Here is a 19,560-nt window from a genome sequence, read left to right on the forward strand (position 1 = left end):
TGACATGAGGGTGGTGTGGCTATGAAGTGAGCGTGTGGCATGAGGGCAGCTGAAGGGAGCGCAGTGACACTTTTGTGTGTGCAGCAGACGCTGGGTCGTGTGGGGCGGTTGGGCAGCATGTTACCCAGGAGAAGTGGCAGCGGAGTGTCATGCAGGCAGTGATTGTGCTTTGTTGGAGGTAGTGTGGTGCTTAGCTAAGGTACGCCTTGCTAATGAGGGTTTTTCAGAAGTAAAAATTGTTGGGGGGGGGGCACTCTTGCCTCTATTGTGGCTTAAGAGTGGGACCTGGGAACTTGAGATGCAGCCCAACATGTAGCCCCTCGCCTGCCCTATCCGTTGCTGTGTCGTTCCCATCACTTTCTTGAATTTCCCAGATTTTCACAAATGAAAACCTTAGCGGAGCATATGTCCCATACAAAAATGCTCGGGTCGCCCATTGACTTCAATGGGGTTTGTTACTCGAAACGAACCCTCGAGCATCGCGGGAAGTTCGACTCGAGTAACGAGCACCCGAGCATTTTGGTGCTCGCTCAACTCTAGTGACCACCCTTTGCCTTCAAAACAACAATAATTCTGGGTACACTTTCACGCAGTTTTTAAAGGAACTGTCAGGATAGATAGCTCATCGGTACTGTTACTGACTGGTGTGTAGAGGTTCAGAGTTCTAGTCCCGCTACTGACACTTGTATGGGGGTTGATGGAGGAGAAAGAAAGTAGGTCTAGATAAGCAGTATAGACTCTACTGATACTATCCTCCTATATAAAAGGGTAGAAGAACAGGTCTGTGTGTCAAGGGTTAACTTCTGACCTACTTCGTCTACCAACACTTTATGGCCATGTAATGCATTTTAAAGGGGTTGTACAACAGTTCTACACTTCCGTTGGGTGGGTGTAATACTGCATTTTAGCCCCATTAGTAAAGGCAGATTTAAGCCATTTTTGCATTGATTTTAGTGTGGAATTTAATGCATATTGTGTGTTTTTGCTAATTCAACCCTTTAGGCTTCCTTCACGAACAGTTTGTTGTGTTTTTGTTTTTGTGGCCATGACAATTGTGGTGCTAAAACTGTTATAAACACGTAATTTTGCAGGTAAACAACAATCTCTGTTTTAAAAACCTGCCCACTGCATATAATATGAAGTCCTATATGACCAGTGGAAGCTTAGGGCTCATGTCCCGGGGCATATGGGTGTCCCGCAGCGTTTTACCGGTGTTTATGATGAATTATTTAGCTCTGTAACATTGTTAGTTTAGGTGAGTCTAATTACTGCAGAAAACCTATTTTTGCGTTTTTAATTTATATTCCAAATCGTATTAGAATGGACTCGCACATGGCGTATTTTTACACCACAGATTTGGCCACAGTGAAACTGCTGCAAAACAAATGCAGAATCGGATGTGCTTTTGATCTATTCATCTATTGCAATGTGAATTTTGCCACAGATTTACCACGGCCAAATCGGTGGGGTTAAAATTTACCACATATGAATGTACCCTTAGGCCGGTTTCAGGCGTGCATATTTAAATACATCTGTAATACGGACCCGTATTACGGATGTGCAACAGATGACCCTACAACTGGGTGACATTAGTATTTGATCAGTACTTGTTTTTATTTTGTACTAGGCAAATACTGATCTATATTTGCCCATTAGAAAATAATAGCAATTTGGAGGCAGAAATGCAAACAATAGGTCATTCAGTGTTTTAAAAAAAAAAAAAAAAAGGCGTGAACAATACGATGATGCAAGTAGATGCATACAATTACATTAGCTCCGTATTATAGTCTGCAAAAGACCACATAGTTAAAATACGCTCCTCTGAAACTGGCCTCACAGAGCAATATCATAGAACATTCAACCATTAAAGGATGAAATAAAGTTATCTGATAGAGGATAACTATTGAATTGATGGGGTCCAACTATTGGGACCCCCACTGATCCTTAAATGGCACTCTGGCGCAATTCACACCATATTTTGGAGTACGTTCTGAAGTTCCATCTGAATCCCTGAAAACAGGGACTCTGGGCGATGCAAGCTTACAGAGACCAATAAGGTCTTCACTTGATGAGGTGTCCATTCATTTCTGGTGCCCCACCCAGCAATTTTGTTGGGCACAAATGCCAGAAACCAGCTGAAGCGGATACCTTATTGGTCCCCATTTGAGCAATAGAAGTCTATGGTTCTGTTCAAAGTTCTTTCTGAATCCCATTTTCTTGAACTAAGATGGAACCCGTAGACACACACCAAAACATTATGGGAACGACCCCCTAGGTTAGACTCAAAAGTCCAGTTTTTGGTGTAGGTTTTTTTTTTTTTTATGCAAGATTGCAAAAGCAATGGGAAGTATAGCAGAAGGATTTCCTACTGGATTCACTTCAAACTTTGCTTCAAAAAACTGCATCAAAACAGCATGTAGAAAACCACCTGAAAGGAGTTTTTTTGGAATTAGAAAAAAAAGGCCACTCATGTCTGCTGACTGTCTGGAACTGCAGCATTCACTTCCATGAGGGTGAGCTGCAATACCAGACACTGCCTATGATCAAAAGTGGGGCTGTTTAAGGGAAAAAAAAGGCAGACGTTTTCTAATTTTAATACAACCTCTAACATAACAACCAAGCTCGACTCTTGATCTCATGTATCTTTGGAGAATTGTAAGTGTATAGATACAAATACTATCCGTATATTAATGTTTTTAAGTACTATTCCAAAGTGCGATCATGCTTTGACTACAAGGGATACCGCTATTCTGAGTTAAATACTCAAAGCAAACTTTTTTTTCTAACTTATGGTTACTAAGGGCCCTTTTACACGGGCCTCTAAATTGTTAAGGTTTGCGCTGAATGCAGGAATATGAACGATTATCACTCAGTGTAAAGGCATGCCCCAACTGAACGATAAATGAGAATTTGTTTGCTTGCATGCAGAAAACTTAACAAATCTGCTGATGTAAACAGGCAGTCATTCATTTGTGAACGATGGGCTGTGTATTGTGAATGAAGGAGGGCGGGCCATGAAAAAGGGCCCTTACTCTAAAAACTTATGGGAAGTTTACAGTCATGCTGTAGATCTACGAGAAAAATGTTTGGTACCGTGTTAGCCAGTAGAACAAAAAATGCATGCTACAGGTCATGTGACATAGAGATGCATGAACTTACTGTATTTTATTGGACTGTTTTACAGAATTTGAAGTGTTTCCTTATATATAGGGGCACCCTTTCACAAGGTATCAGGCAGTTCATTTGAGGGTGCTCCGTTTCCTCAGGGTAAATCCAGTGATTGAGGTATTGGAATTCCATTGTGTATCTTTAAATGTCCTGGTTTTTCCAGCGCAAAGCATGGGTGCACTAGATGGCGGAACTGGCACTGAAAGGTGTACAGGTGCTGGAGAATGTCCATGTTGTAAAACGACAGTCTTTCACAATCATAATCCAGTAGGATTCCAATCCTTAGCAGTGGTATTGATACCCGGATATCTGGAGACACACCGCAGTGCAAAAATTCATATCTGTGCCTGTGGGGAAAGTGTAAATGATACAAAGTAATTCATGAGCCTGTCTGCTGTAGAACAGTTTTATGGATTTGATGGAGTTACCCGGCGCTCTATATGAAACAATATATTAGGAAATTACTTAACTAAATCCCCAATTCAATGCTATTAAACAAACCTATTGCTTTTACAGCAGAAATATAACATTCCTTGCAGTCGCCCTACAGATCTGTCAACGTATCACAGCAACATCGATTGTAGTTTTACAGCACATTAGCAGTTATGTATTCAGCGTCTATCAGATATGCGCCTCCCAGGGCTCCTTTCAACATGTCAGCATGTCTTCTTTACCAGTTGTATATCTTCCCGTATTATCAGATCTTCTTTCTGAATGGCTACTCTTTCCATTAAAATTAATAGAACCCCTAAAAAGAAACATTGGTGCTCACAGCTCCCATAGTGCAGGTCGTAGGAGGTCGTCTCCCCCCCCCCCCCTTAAGTAGGCATACATAGTACTATGGTGTGACTACAGGAGCCACTTGGATAAGATTGACAGATCTAGAGAAAGGAAAAGGGAAGATGATCATGATGTGTTTGTGTATGTTTGCAGATGGTTGCTCTAAACCTCTATAGCATGAAAATTGCAATGCCCTGTTACCAGTTACAATAGGAATAACAGCTCTGGAGCACAAACGTCTGCTCAGACTAACTACTGAGCATAGTCAGACTATCAGAGGTATCTGCCAACAGTCTAATTCTACAAGTTTTTCTTTCACTGTAACAAATAACAGTATATTGCTCAAGTTTTTTCCAGTAAAAACGTAGAACATTCAGCTTTTTGAAAACTCTTTGAAATCAATGGGGAAAAAATCCTAAAATTTCTTTCCGTTTTAATTCAGTTTCTCTTCTGAGAAACTAAAAAAGGCACAATGCTACTGTAAAACCACACTTAGTGCATTGGTAGCCTAAGTTTTTCTTCAGTAAGGGATCCTTTTTATCAGTACACTGCAAAGCAATAGGTGACCTCAGAATGGAAGCCTTGGGAAGAGGTGGGGAGGTAGGAGCCCAGCCACCACCCACAAGTCAGGAAGTGTGTATTTTGTACAGTGTGTATTGTGTGCATTGTGCTGGCTTGGGGAAAAAGCTCTGGCAGACCTCCCAGAGTGAAACTTGTAGAGTATGCAATAACCTGCATATCCAATAATCAACTAGTCTATCCCAAGAAAGCTATTTGTATAGGTTCTGCTTCAGCTTGTAATCAGTCCACATTCAGTTAAAAACTGATCAGTTTTAAAAGTATTCCAAACGCAGGTGTGAAATTACCCTAAAGGCCTATTTAGACACACTGATTATCGCTCAAAATTCGTTCCAAAGATGGCTTTTAAGCATTAATCGTTGCGTGTAAATCCTACCATCATTTGCTTTTCTGCTGAACAATGGATTTCATGTGAGCATGAAAGCCATCCTTCATGATGGCAGGGACCGCATGCTGAGTTCTCCGCGGGCAGCGCTGATAACGTTATTAGCTCGTAGCCTGCAGCAGAACAAAGGAGATGTATTTAAAGAACAGACCACCTGCTGTTCTGTATATACATATCCTGGCAGCTCATTAACATGCAAATTATGTTAATTAGCTGCTGAAGGATATTAGTGTCCATTAGTAGCTATGCAAAATGATCTCTCAAAACTGTCACTCAAACTGTCTTTTGAGTAAACATCTTTGCGTGTAAATGAGCCTTATGACACTGCATACTGTTATGATAGGTATGTGAGCAACGCTGACCAATAAGAGCAGCTTGTGATGTCTTTGACTACCTGATGCACACTGTGCTTTGGTAGTCTTAGAAGCGGTGGGCATCTTTGTTTCTCCGGGAGCGGAGGGTAATTTTAAAGTGGGGCTCCTGGCATATATACAATGACGGGCAGATATATGATGGTTTTTTTGCGGAGAGGTGGTTTAGTTGCTTGTAAGAAGAAAAAAAATGCCCCAACATATATGAAGTTCCTGATGAGCTCCAGCTTTTTATATACAATAGCTAATCTCTGTACACAAAGCTACAGTATTAGGCCTCAAGTCCATGGGCACGCACGGTTTCCAAGTGTGGAATCCGGCAGCGGTTTCCACCCGTGCCCGCGGCCATGAGGTCGAAAATTACATTTATTCACCTGTCTGGACGCTACAGGGCTCTACTCCATGGCGGCCGGATCTTCTTTCTTCTGCCTGGCAGATGCGCTTGGCACGCCAGCGCCATGCTCACTTTTTCTTTTTAACTCAATGACCGCTGTGGCTGTGCCATGAATATAACTGCTTCCATTGACTTCAATCACTGATAATAATTGTACCCTAATCATATATCTACACGTGGCAGGTTTATTGTAGAAATTTCTAGAACTGAAAATTAGCTCCATTCAACTGAATAGGGTGTTTCTGCAGCATGTGTATAGATTTCTGAAAGCTACATTCAGATGAATGGCAGTTACAGAAATTTCTGTAACAAATCTGCCACGTAAAAATACCCTAAGGCAGTGATGGCGAACCTTTTACAGGCCGAGTGCCCAAACTGCAACCTAAAACCCACTTATTGATCGCAAAGTGCCAAGACGTCAGGAGGCGGGGCTTATCAAGACGTACAATTTTACTTCAGTCGTTATAAGAGGGACAGGGCTGTTTTAAAATTCTCAGGGTGCAGATTTTGACTGCTTTTGGATACGGAAATGCTGCAGAATTTGCCACAGAAATTTCCACTGAGGATATTTTGCAGCATTTCTGCCACATGTAAACATACTCCAGCTGTAATAGTGACAGCCCAGAGAGCTGCCCCAGCGGTAATATTAACATCCCCCCCCCCTTCCCCACACAGCAGACCCCTGTAGTAATAGTGACATCTCATGGCGGCCTCCTGTAGTAACAGTGCCCCCTGAGACCCAGATACTTACTTCCTCCTCGTGGAAGCGCCGCTGCTCCTCTGCCCAGAGTGCTGATCGCAGGTGCACACTGTCACTGTGTGCGCCAGGATCAGCACTGCTAGCGGCGCAGCTGGGCAAATACCGGTAGGGGAGCTGGGGCCCCTGCCAGTATTCATTAAAGTGGTGATCGGCTGACGGTGGCGTGTGCCAGCAGGGAGGGCTCTGCGTGCCGCCTCTGGCACACGTGCCATAGGTTCGCCACCACTGCCCTAAGGGCATGATGACAAGGGACGAATTTGGTGCGGAATATCCAATATTCGTAGTGCAAAATCCACATAAAAAACACACTATTTGGTGCGGAATTAGGGGCTTACTAAACGTCCTGGTGTCATATTGAAATAACAGAATAATTGAATATGGATATATGAAGATATGGATACGCTGCAACACAATGGTATGGAGCACGGACTCCGGAACACAGCCTTCAATTTTGTGGCCCTTGTAACAGATAGAGAGAAAACCTAATTGTACAGTAGAACAGTAGCACATGAGAAGCAGAAATCCACTTTCCACGTCTCTCTAAGTTCCGACTGACCGCTGTTATCACGTAAGGAAAGTGTACTCTAAATGGTCTCCTTCTACTTTGGTACATGCATAGAGCCATTTGGCAGTGCAGTTGAGGGCTAATGCCATCATTGCTGGACTGTGTTAGTGAACGGTGACGTGCCAAATCAGTGCATAGGCAATGCAAATTACTAGTAAGAGCATAACCCAAGCAGTAGACAATACAAATTTCAGTGTGAACATGTCGGTTGGAATTTGGCGCAATCGCCTTGTTGGACCTGTGTTCAAGCCAAGGACTCTCCACATGGATCAGTACCTGAATCTCTTGTGGACAACCGTGGATAACTTCCTGGATGATCTGCCCTCATTGTAGAAGAAGGAGGCCACTTTGAATACACTTTCCTTACTTCAGTCATAGTAGCAGTCCCACAGGACTCGGAGAGACTCAGAAACCAGGTTTCTGGTTCTCACATGCTATTCTTCAACTTTGCTAGTGGGTTTTACTCTCTCTTTCTTACAGGGGCCACAACACAAAATTGTAATCCATTTTCCGCAGGGGCCCGTGCTCCATACCATCATATAGAGCATCCATACCTTCCTATTCAATTACGCTATTGTTATTTCAATACAGGGTGCAGCGCTGACTCTGTGTTTTTGACTACCCCCTGTATTTATGCACACTTTTCCATCCATGGTAGTCACAGTGACATCATTATTGTAATACTACATGTTCTAAACTCAACCAGAAACTCTTATGATTTGTTTTGGTGGACAACACGATTCACCATCATCAGGTTACCCGGGCAGAACAGCTGTCATTAATTTTTATACATTCTTCCAATATTCTTACCACTTTGCGTGTGTGTGTAGAGTGCACATTTTTATTCTCTTATGTTTTTGTTTTTTTTTACCTTGTGGGTGTTTGGACATGACGGAGACACCAGGAACTGTTGTTGGCCCCAAGGACTGCACTTCTGTTTATATCTTCATAGGCTACTCCAACCCGGTACTCTGCATGTTCATCGACCTCGACCTCCCAGTAATGCTGTCCCTTGAAAGGGATGAGATTTGCCAAAATGGCAATGCACCTAAGAAATAGAACAATATACTACATTAAAGCCAGACATACACGTGTGATCTCTACAGCCACGTTCTATGAAGACAGCAACGCACAGATAGCAGCTGCCTTTAATAATGCAGAAGAGCTTGTACCATAATAGGCATTCTACTTCAACAGAAGTCATTCTAGGATATGTGTTCACAGAGAAAAGGCTACCCCGACTCTAAGGAGTCATCTATTTCATTAGTGCACAAGGAAAGCTCAATAAATGACAGTCTTGGTTGTATGAATATTGTTTATTATACTATCATTTATAATGTCCAAGCGCTGCAAGTATTTATTACACATATAGTAGACGTGATGTTAGAGTATTATGGGGAGCACAAACTAACATACTGTTGAAGTGCATATCCTGTACAATTATCCTGCATAAGTCAAAAGCGTAGGTTCAGTTTTATAGGTATAGAGTTCAGCTCTTCAGCACTGCCAGGCTACCTTTACACTGGCAAGTGCCATATCAGTCTGAGAAACCCAGTCCGATATCACATTCTTAAACCTATGTTTTTGACTGCGTGTGCGATGTTTTGGAGAAAAAAAACGCATTGCATTGTTGAACATGTGATTTTCATGTGCGTGCAAGAAAAAAGATCACATGTAAATACACCCATTTAAAATAACTATATTGACCCTATGTGCGCTATGTGAACATAAAATGTTTGGAAAAGTGGTTGTAAATGTTTTAAGAGGTGCCAAGCCGAGGATTCAGCGTGAACTGTTCACTGTCTTCGGCTTGGTCTTCCACGTTTTGGGAGCATGGCAAAAGTCAAACCGGTAAGCATGTGATATGAAAGTTGTTTAGCAGTGCTTGACTCTCCCTAGCGGAGCTGGTGGCTGAAGCACAACCGTGCCGCTAGACTTAATGCAGGAACTTTGCCGTGGCCTGACAGCTCACCCAATGTATCAAACTCACATTTGATGTGTGTGACAATGTAACAAATCTAATGACACCAAAATCATCCAAAGGTCATGCAAAGGGGGCAAGAAAAAGCCTGTAGGCTGTTTTATATTAGATGGGTTCTACTTTAGTTAGAGTTTTGTGCTTCTCAACACACAAAACGAGGACAAGAAAATCAGCCTTGTGAATAAGGCCTTGAGGTGTGTTGACGTGTGCATGTTCCTTTCACTGAAGAGTGTATGGGACCTTCCGCATGGATCTGAATTGTCCGCAGAATGCAGCACCGATGTGGATTTATTCAATGAGTCCGGATTTTATTGCATGTTTTACTACATAATGCATTCTGCGGAATGTCTTGTGGCTCTTCTTGTGTTTTACTCTACAGACTTTTTAATTGCAGAATTACATCTTCTGTATGTTAGCAACAGCAATCCTGCAAGACGTCCTTAATTCCACAGCAGAAAGCTCTTCCATTGTGGAATTTATTCTTGTTTTGAAATAAAGACGCGAGGACTTTAACAGGAGTTCAAGCCCCATAGGGATAACTTTGACTAGAGATGAGCGAGTATACTCGCTAAAGGCAATTGCTCGAGCAAGCATTGCCTTTAGCGAGTATCTCCCCCCTCGAGACGAAAGGTTCGGGTGCTGGCGTGGGGGAGCGGTGAGTAGTGGCAGTCAGCAGGAGGGAGCGGGGGGGGGGGGGGGGGAAGAGGGAGAGAGAGATATCCCCTCTGTTCCACCTCGCTCTCCCCCGCAGCTCCCTGCCCGCCGCCGGCACCCGAACCTTTTGTCTCGAGCGGGGAGATACTCGCTAAAGGCAATGCTCGCTCTAGCAATTGCCTTTAGCGAGTATACTCGCTCATATCTATTTATGACATAAAAATGTTAGCGCGGACTAATTCTGTGAAAGGTCCCTTAAAGGAAATTTCCAAGAACATACAAGAGGAGTGAACCGCTCTAGGCACTGTCAGTTATTTGCAGATATTCAAATATATGGGATTTTCCTACAAAAGTCATTTTCTCACAATACGCTGTTTTACAACATTTATAGAACTCTCTGCTGGATACTGTAATCTGGACAAATGCAGAAGTGATGGTAAGTTGTAATAAAGAAAATTTGGAGGAAGAAGTAAAAGGATGGGCATTTATTTCACATGCTATGCAGTACCTTGAGAATTTGTTGCAGTGATATGGTAAATCCTCCAGACTTTCCTCCTCTTCACAAGAAATGGTAAATCCATTGTCGGATATAGACAGGAGTGGGTGGGCCGTCTCTTCATTAAGATAAAAAGTGGAACCTATGCAGATAGAGATGCGGCTCACTGTATTCAATACTAGACAGGTAATTAAAGGTGTGTACAAAACCAGAAATATTCTGAAGTACTGTACTCCGAAAGAAAATACAACATATCCAAACCTGACCAAAAACCTGTCACCTTTATTTTCTGATATCTGTTACTGCTAAGGCAAGGCATAGAGCAGTCCCTGAGTGTGGGGGGCTCTACTGGCTTCCATGATACATTGGATTCTGTGATTTAACCACTTGTTGGACTATAGCTTCTGATCGTGAATGACATATGTGATACAGATGTGGTGTTGATTCGATAATGCAATGAAGCTGAAATTGGTTACAATGATGGCTGTACACACTAGTAGATCACTTCTCTGTTACTGCAAGAGGATTGAGTAATTGCATTTACACACATTGATTTGCTGATCTTACTGCCTAAATTTTTTTGCAGATTTATGATCACAAATTCTAAAAGTAGTTACTTGGTCTTTGTAGAATGAGATGATAAGAATTGCTATTAAAATTAGCTGAAAATTGTCAGTGCCCACATTATCGAACTGTGTAAAGCCACTGCAACTTGCAGCTCTACATAAACACTATCCTCTTAAAGGGGTATGCTGGAGCCTGGAGAAAATTCTTAAACTTTCCCTGCCATTATTCCAAGCGTCCATCTAAAGCCTCGAAAACTGAATGTTTGTCAACTTGCACCGCTGCTGTGTTCCAGTCAGTTTCAGATTTCCACATTATTATTTTAAATAGCCGGCGGGAGTCCAAAAACTACATCTCCCACAATGCCCCATTGCCAGTTACTGACAAGTGCGCATTCACAACTGTACAAACTGTCATCATTACAGAATATGGAGGCACTGAGCATGCCTGACCAGTAAAACAGCAGAGCCTACAGGACGTAACCACTGGATACCAACGGAGAACAAAGCAGGGGAGGGACCGCAGCACAAGTAATATCTCTACAGCTTTGTAGAACAAGTTATAACATTATATTGTGAAATTACATGTTATCACCTTAATAAGTACTTAATTTTCACTTTGAATCACTGGAATCCCCCTATAAGTCTATGAATTTGCTAGGAGCTAATGACAATAATAAAGCCTGAGGCATTGTGTATACGGCTATGATCACACTGGCATAAAATCTTCAGTGTCTGATAGATTCATATTTAATGGCTAAAACACGGATTCCATTGGCATCAATTTTCTACTGGGTGGATAAGTGCAGCAAATGGAAGAGGACATCAAAAATCCCACTGCAATCAGAGGTGGAAATGTTTTCTATACATATGATGGAACAGAGAAACCGCTTCACATCACATCCCTCTGGCAGTGTACACAGGGCAGCCAGTTGTCTGCCACATCGCGTCCCTCTGGCAGTGTACACAGGGCAGCCAGTTGTCTGCCACATCACATCCCTCTGGTGGTGCACACAGGGCCACCTGTTGTCTGCCACATCGCATCCCTCTGGCGGTGCACACAGGGCAGCCTGTTGTTTGCCACATCCCTCTTGCGGTGCACATGGGGCCGCCTGTTGTCTGCCACATCACATCCCTTTGGCGGTGCGCACAAAGCAGCCTATTGTCTGCAGCCCCTGGGAGAGGAATACATTCAGACGAACGTATATCGGCTCGGTTTTCACGCCGAGCCGATATACGTTGTCCTCGTGTGCAGGGGGGGAGGATGGAAGAGCCAGGAGCAGGAACTGAGCTCCCGCCCCCTCTCTGCCTCCTCTCCACCCCTCTGCACTATTTGCAATGGGGAGAGGTGGGGCGGGGCCAAGTTCTGAGAATTCACCCCACCTCTCCCCATTGCAAATAGTGCAGAGGGGCAGAGAGGGGGCGGGAGCTCAGTTCCTGCTCCTGGCTCTTCCATCCTCCCCCCCCCCCTCCCTGCACACGAGGACAACGTATATCGGCTCGGCATGAAAACCGAGCTGATATACGTTCGTGGGAATGCACCCCTAATGTGACCTGCAAGAATAGTATTGTAACATCCCCACCCCTCCTGGGGATCTTCTACTACCTGTAGTGTGAGTGGACACAGATTTGCTGCTTTCACTTGGGCCTCCCACATTCACAGCTTTGACGCTGATGTGATAAGTCTCGTTAGGTTTCAGCTGGATGAGAGATTCACAGATGGGAATCCCAACAATGGACCTGTTAGAGAAATGATGAACAACACACGTTTTATTAACAGCAAGCTGAGCGGAAGGAAATATCTGTTCTACAAATTACACCATTTATACCACTTCTTGCAGTTTTTTTCCCCCCATTTTGTTGTCTTTCTCTGTGCATGAAAGTTTGTCCCAAGTAAGTAACCCTGCTGTAGTGAGGCCTATGTATATAGAAGGGGGTGTCACTTACTATTAGGCCGTACGTGTTTGCAATAGGTCTATTTACAGGGTTGATTTCTCTCGCTGTGAGATCGAAAGAGACCGAAAAGCATGTCCTATTTATGTGTGAAGAGATAAGTCGATTGGAAAATAAAAAGTTCCCATGCTCCAGGGGTACAGTGTAACACAATTAATTTCTATAGAGTGGTACCAAAGAAATTGATCATCTTACACTGTATCCCTGCAGCGTGGGAACTTTGTATCTTCTGATCGACTTATCTTTGCTTGTCCAGGGAGTATTCCACCTGCGAAAATTCCATAGATACTCTCCTCTTCGGGGATTTCCAGTAAGGATGGGGAACCTTTTGGCAAAAGTTGAGTCTTAAAGCAAACCCAGAGGATAGGTGTAACAGCCATCCCTGTTGGGAAGTGGCTGCTCACGCCAGGTGAGTTATCCCCAACTTAAAATCTTCCTTGTTTTTTAATATACCATTTGGAGTGCTGCCCTCATTTGAATTGTTCTTTTAATTGCTATTTTTGTGTGAGTTTTCCATGAGAATAGTACATGCAAATGTACAGTGTCCATATTGTGTGCGATGCAAGTCATGCCCGACCATCTCAGGCTCTACTTCCTCTCACGGCCTTATGCAAAGAGCATTTAAATAAATGCTTTAATGGTCAGGTCTAATATTGAAAGTGAATCTACTAGTACGACCCATAGTCAAAGCTTGAGTGGCATGAAAAGTGAACGGCATGTGATGTATATGTACTATAAAGATCGGTGCAGATTGAAATTCACTCCTTTTTAGATGAGCTGATTTTTGTTTACATGAGTGAATAAGTAAGTGGCTTCATCACTAGCTCGTCTGCGATCATGTAGCTTGTTTAGTAAATGAGACAGACTGAACAATTACTGTTTAAATAGAACGAGAAATGAATGAGCCAACAATGATGTTTATGCCTGCATAAAATGAGCGACACCCAAGGGGACAAAGGAAAACATTTTCTTGGTGCCTGGAATTTTAGACCTTATTCTGTGTATTTTTGTACTGCTGATTCTGAAAATGCCATCCATTTCATTCTAGGAGCTCTGGTTTTTGAGAGATTCCTATATTTACTTTATTTTCCCGCCAGTATTTGCTTACTTTTAGTACATATGATACATATCGCCACCACTGCACATCAAACTTCGGTTGATGAAACAATTTGTAAAGCTATTGAAGAGAAATGGAATGTGTTTCGGCTACAAGTGTAGCGATTAGCATGCAGAAGCTAAAAGTGGGTAAAGTTGATGGACCTCAAATTGGGGATCTTGTGAAACACCAGCATTTCCAAGATTCAGTGAACGACTTTGAGGCTGTAAACTATGGTGAACATATATGCTCACTTCTGTTTTTGAACACTTGGGTGTAACATGAGCATCAGATTGCAGTCATTTTGGATGGATTTCCAGATTGTCTTGATGATGTAACTGATGAGCAAGGTGAATGACTTCACCTGGGAATAAGAACCATGGAAGAGCGGTACTGCGGACGATGGGATACACATATGAAGGCCAACTACTGGTGAAACATCCAGTGCGAATGTCCAGGAATATCTCATCGCAAGAAATCACAGAAACTTAGTTTCATCAACATCTCAATGAAGAAACTTGTATTCGTGTTCAAGGCTTCTTGGGATTTACCTTTGTAGCTTCAGCTTTTGATTGGCAGCCATTACATGAATAATACAATATGCATACATTTATATGGACACATGTCATGTCTTGGTAAGCAGACCTGATGGAGAAAAACTAATATTTTCAGAATCTATGACCCCAAAATATCCCTAAAACGTTTTAACATCTCAGCCAACAAAAATTCTGTTCCCCAGTGTAATTGTTCCGCCTAAAAGCATCTCTAAGACACCTGAAGTGTCTATCAAGGCTGCCAGTGTAAGGGTAGTGAGGCAGTCTGAATATATCCAGCTCTATTAAAGAGTCATGGGCTGTGTGATAGATTTGGTGTATCTTTTGCGCATGTTAGACTCAGTTTCCTTCTTTACACCACTTCTTGGGTGCCAGTTTCTTATACCTAAAAACTTTTATGACACAGCTTATTCATGTCCCCTTTAGAAAAGTGCCTATCAAGGTGCAAACATCTACTCTTTTTGGCACCTCAAAGGATTTTTCCAAGACAAACCTATTGATGACTTCTCTGCAAGATAGTGAAAAAATATGTTCTGCCCACCGTGTAAATAGACAGTGCCCGTAGAAAGTCCAGTCAGCCAAGAAAAAAACCAGAGCACTTGTAGCACTTTGCAATGAATATCCCAACATTTCTTAGCCAGTTCAAAACTCAGCAAATATTTATATTTCAGCATCTATTCAACATATGAAAAGTGTTAATTTGTAGCAGCCAAAGCATTAATCTTTCTATTAATATTTTGGCTGCTACATATTAACATTTTGCCGCTACAAATTTACACTTAGGCTCCTTAACTAATTTACTAATTGTGATGATTCTGATTACACTTTGGAGAATTTTCATATGTTGAATAGATGCTGTTGAACTGGAATATAAATTTTTTGGATATTAATTGCAAATAATACTCCAAGTACTCTGGATTATATTCTTGGATGACTATCCCCAGAATAGGCTGTAAATATCAGATCAGGAAGGTGTCTGCCATTGTGGATCAGCGACCAGCTGTTTGAAGTCGCTTTGGTGAGTGCCGCAGCAGCTTCAGTTGATACCAGGCACAGTACTATACATTGTATAGCGGCTGTGTCTGATATAGCAGCTTAATCCTATTTATTTGACTGGGATTGTGCTGTTCAGGCTACGTGACTGATGAACATGATATTGCATGCCTGAGAAAAGACTGCAGCTCTCACCTGAGCAATGTGGTCCCTTCAGACAGCTGGTAAGTGGGTGTCCTGCGTTGTAGACCCCCACCGATTTGATATTGATGACCTATTCTGAGGATAGGTCTCCAATATTTTACTGCAAGAAAACCCCTTTAATGAATTTGCTTTAAATGATTTGCTTAAAAACGCACAACACGTTCACAATCGGTCAACAAAATCATTGGATCATGTGAATTGGAATGATCGTTCAGTGTAAACACGGCCAACGATTGAATGCTGAACGGCATTGTTAGGACTTAAAAGGGCATTATCACCATCTAAGGGGGCATTATTACTTTAGGAGGGCGCTTTATTACTACTTAAGGAGGCATTATGAGCGCCAAAGGGAGACATTATTACTATATGAGGTAGCAGGCCTTATTATTATTATAGAAGGGGGCTTTCAAGGGGACAGCTGTTATTACTATATAAAGCAGGACTCAATCAGGTCATTATTAGTAAATCAGGTGGACTCACAGGGGTCATTATTACTTTAAATGAGGCATTCAATGGGGACAATATTATTATAGAGTGTCAGGTCATTATTAGGTTATAAGGGGGCAGTTAAGGTGGAATTATTACCCTTTAGAAAGGCACAAAAGGGGCATTATTGTCTATGGGCAAAAGAGGACATTTCTAGGAGGCTCACAAGGGGGCATTATTACTTTCAAAAGAGCACTACTGTGACTATTATTGCTTTGTTTGGGAATGAAAGGGGCATTATTACCATGTGGGAGTCCAAAGTGGGCGCTAGTATTGAGTATTTAACATCATATTGTGTGGGGTACAAAGAAGAGTACTACTACTGTTTGGGGTACAAGAGGTGACATTATTACTCTGTGGTGCCCTAATAATGTCTATGGCACAATACAGGGCACTATCTGTCTGGCACTATTATTTTCACGGGTACTATTTTTGGGGGATAATTCTAGTTAAGACACTATCCTTTTTGTAGTATAGTATTTGGACTGAAGTAATTCATCTTGGTGCTGGATGGACAAGACATAAAATGAAGGACTCTAGTCAGAATGGACATCACCTAGGATCACTGGATATAACGGGACTGTAATCGCTTATATGGTCTCCAGAGCACCTGTGTATAACAGTATCTAACACTATATCATTACTGTAGGGTGGTAATAGTCTTTCTATAATGTTTTTCATTCAGTAACAGTACGGTAATATTAGTCACTATGCAGTAGTAGTGGTAATGATGTGGCAGTATTATTTGGGCCTTGTATAGTGGTAAAATTGGTGTTTTGTATGGGGCGATTTATTCAGTAGCAGTATGTAGATATTTATTGACTGTATAGTGGAAAGATTTGCTTTTTACTAGAGAGGCAGCAATGTTCTATCATAACTATATATGTATATTTTTGGAGGCGGGCGCAGCATATACCTTGGGGCTTGTGTCTCTGATCTTTTAGGATGCTATCACATATATAGTTATTTCTATGAAACGGACTGCATTACTGTTATGAATGTGCGGTAGTCTGCTATATACTATTCAGAAATGTCATCTGAAAGAGCCTTGGAAGCCTTTAGGGATGCTGAGAGCCCCTCTGGACATCCCTGGGGGTAATAAGCCCATACACAGGGAGTTAGCAGATACTAGTAGATAATGACTAGAGCGTATATGGTACTTACTCAGCCACCAGATTATTTTGCATCTCTGTTGTCACTTTGAAAATTTCCACTGTGTACGATTCAACGGGGTTAATGTTCCCAGATTCCCAGCAGATTAAAGCTGCGTTCTTACAGCTCAGACATTCCCGGGTTTTAATGATAGGAGGGGCTGGTGCTACAAACATATAAAATACATTATCGCACTATTCATACATGCATCCTCAATAATGATTTAATAACTTTTTTGCTATTGTCAAGGACTATTTAGTATAACTGTTGTTTTCTTATTGATTCTTTTCACTTTCTAATCAATCTCATCAATTATTTAACTTTAAAGGGGCTTTCAGTGTGAAAACTATTGATGACCTACACTATACTAGCTCTCTCAACTTCAATACCAAACCACACCACTGAAAAAACATATGGTGTTCTGAGCATGCACAGTAGCCAGGGGTGTAACTATAGGGGGTGCAGGGGATGCGGTTGCACCCAGGCCCAAGAGCCTTAGGGGGCCCATAAGGCCTCTCTTCTCCATATAGGGAGCCTAGTACTATGAATAAAGCATTATAGTTGGGGGCCCTGTTACAGGTTTTGCACTGGGGCAAAGTTACGCCCCTGAGAGTAGCATCTCATCAGCTGCCGATCTGCTATTGATGACCTATTCTAAAGATAAGTCATCAGTAGATTCCACATGGAAATCATCTTTAAGGATTTTTTAGAAAATAAGTAAAAGGTTCTGTCTTTAGAATACTGATCTTGGCCTTTCCCTTTAAAAAAAAATTGCATAACTACAAAAAAAGACAACCAGAGTGCAGTGGCGTTCTTAACAGAAGAAAGCCAGGGTGCAGAACTCCTAGGGGAACATCATTAGTGGGTGACTATATCAGCACCAGGAGTATACAAATTTAGCACAGGCACCTTCTGGTTCCTGTTTGTAGCCAATACCCCAACATTCAGATGCCACCCAGCACGGGCGCACACACTTAGATGATAATTACTGAATCAAGTCAAACCAATGCAATACCACATCACTGCTGAATGAAAAGTTCCAGGGCTTTTATATCTCCCAACGACATGACCATAGTGAAGTTTGGAATAGCAATTGTGCATATGTGCTGTTGCTCCATTAAAACACTATGGGATTTATGAAAGCAGCCATTCATGGCAGCCAGCATATCCATTGCTCTAATAAGGTGTTTGAATGGAGTTGTTTTTCAGTTTGCTTGGTTGGCATGAAAGAACGGAGTCGCGTATTCTAAAAATTGGTGGGGGTTCCTGCTGTTGGGTCCCCACCGATTGTACGTTTATCACTTATGAAGTGATATTTGTGCTAAAATGCCCCTTTAGAAAAATATTTCAAAACATCTAAAGGGCTCATAAATAAAACTCATAACTACTAAAACTTTGTGTAGAAATTCCCCTTTAACACTAAACAGAGAGCTCAATAAAGGAAAGAGTATTAATGATGTACAATATATAACACTGAGTGCAAAAACTATTCTTAGTGCTTCCAAGACATTACCAGAGTGTAATATTCATGTTATATTCTCTATGGAAACAGGCATCCAAAAATGTAGACTAGGAATTTATTCGTAGTATTGAACAGCTGAGTCACTGCTCTACACTTTCTATACTGAGTACTACTCTCCAGCTACATGGACTCTGAGTTTCTGCTTCTAATACAACTATGTAATTACCTGTCACGTACACGGCACTTTCACTTGCAGGGCTCTCCCCAGTGGCGTTTATAGCAATAACCCAGAATTCATACTGTGTGTTTGGCAGCAGGTTGGTTACCGTGCAGTAGGTTTCTTTGGCTCTTATCATGAATTCTGTGAAACAATATATTATAATAGTATAATCATCATTATAAGTAGCACCATGGGCTTGTTTACCTTGTTTTCAGATCTTAGGCTAGCCATTTAGCTAAATAACGCTGGTTTGATTGTGGATAGTGAAGTATGATCTTGCAGGCATGCATTACTAAACACTAACAGCATGGGTTTTGTCATTGGAAAGTGTGAAAGTAGTAATTATTTTTTATCCAGTAGTGCCGTGTGTATAGCAAGATGTACATGTACAAAATACAGGTATTGTAGTTTTACTAACAGAGTCACAAATGCTGACCATGCAGCTTTGTCATAATTAATAGAGATGAGCGAACGTACTCGGTAAGGGCGATTTCGCAATCGAGCACCGCGATTTTCGAGTACTTCACTACTCGGGTGAAAAGTACTCGGGGGCGCTGTGGGTGAGCGGGGGGTTGCAGAGGGGAGTGGGGGGGAGAGGGAGGGAGAGAGAGAGAGCTCCCACCTGTTCCGTGCTGCTACCCCCCCACTCCCCTCTGCAACCCCCCGCCCCACAGCGCTCCCGAGTACTTTTCACCCGAGTAGTGAAGTACTCGAAAATCGCGGTGCTCGATTGCGAAATCGCCC

The 19,560-nt window shown here is 42.1% G+C and overlaps 1 protein-coding gene and 1 non-coding gene across 2 annotated transcripts in view; one reads left to right on the forward strand and one right to left on the reverse strand.

The window, feature by feature from the left end:
* The first annotated feature begins 697 nt into the window (after nt 1-697).
* On the forward strand, nt 698-829 carry LOC136613714 (small Cajal body-specific RNA 15). Its single transcript, XR_010790936.1, has one exon. It is a non-coding gene; the product is annotated as a small Cajal body-specific RNA 15 (non-coding RNA).
* A 2,321-nt stretch (nt 830-3,150) lies between these two features.
* The window catches only part of FSD2 (fibronectin type III and SPRY domain containing 2), a 37,885-nt gene continuing 21,475 nt past the window's right edge, over nt 3,151-19,560 (reverse strand). The window contains exons 8-13 of the mRNA XM_066592661.1: nt 18,823-18,957; nt 17,147-17,300; nt 12,303-12,436; nt 10,146-10,275; nt 7,874-8,050; nt 3,151-3,515 (exon numbers count right to left, since the gene is read on the reverse strand). Of these exons, the coding sequence (XP_066448758.1) occupies nt 3,263-3,515; nt 7,874-8,050; nt 10,146-10,275; nt 12,303-12,436; nt 17,147-17,300; nt 18,823-18,957 (983 nt within the window). The 3' untranslated portion in view covers nt 3,151-3,262. The remainder of the gene's footprint in view (nt 3,516-7,873; nt 8,051-10,145; nt 10,276-12,302; nt 12,437-17,146; nt 17,301-18,822; nt 18,958-19,560) is intronic.

The sequence above is a fragment of the Eleutherodactylus coqui genome, chromosome 2, assembly GCF_035609145.1.
Source record: "Eleutherodactylus coqui strain aEleCoq1 chromosome 2, aEleCoq1.hap1, whole genome shotgun sequence".
Classification (NCBI taxonomy): domain Eukaryota; kingdom Metazoa; phylum Chordata; class Amphibia; order Anura; family Eleutherodactylidae; genus Eleutherodactylus; species Eleutherodactylus coqui.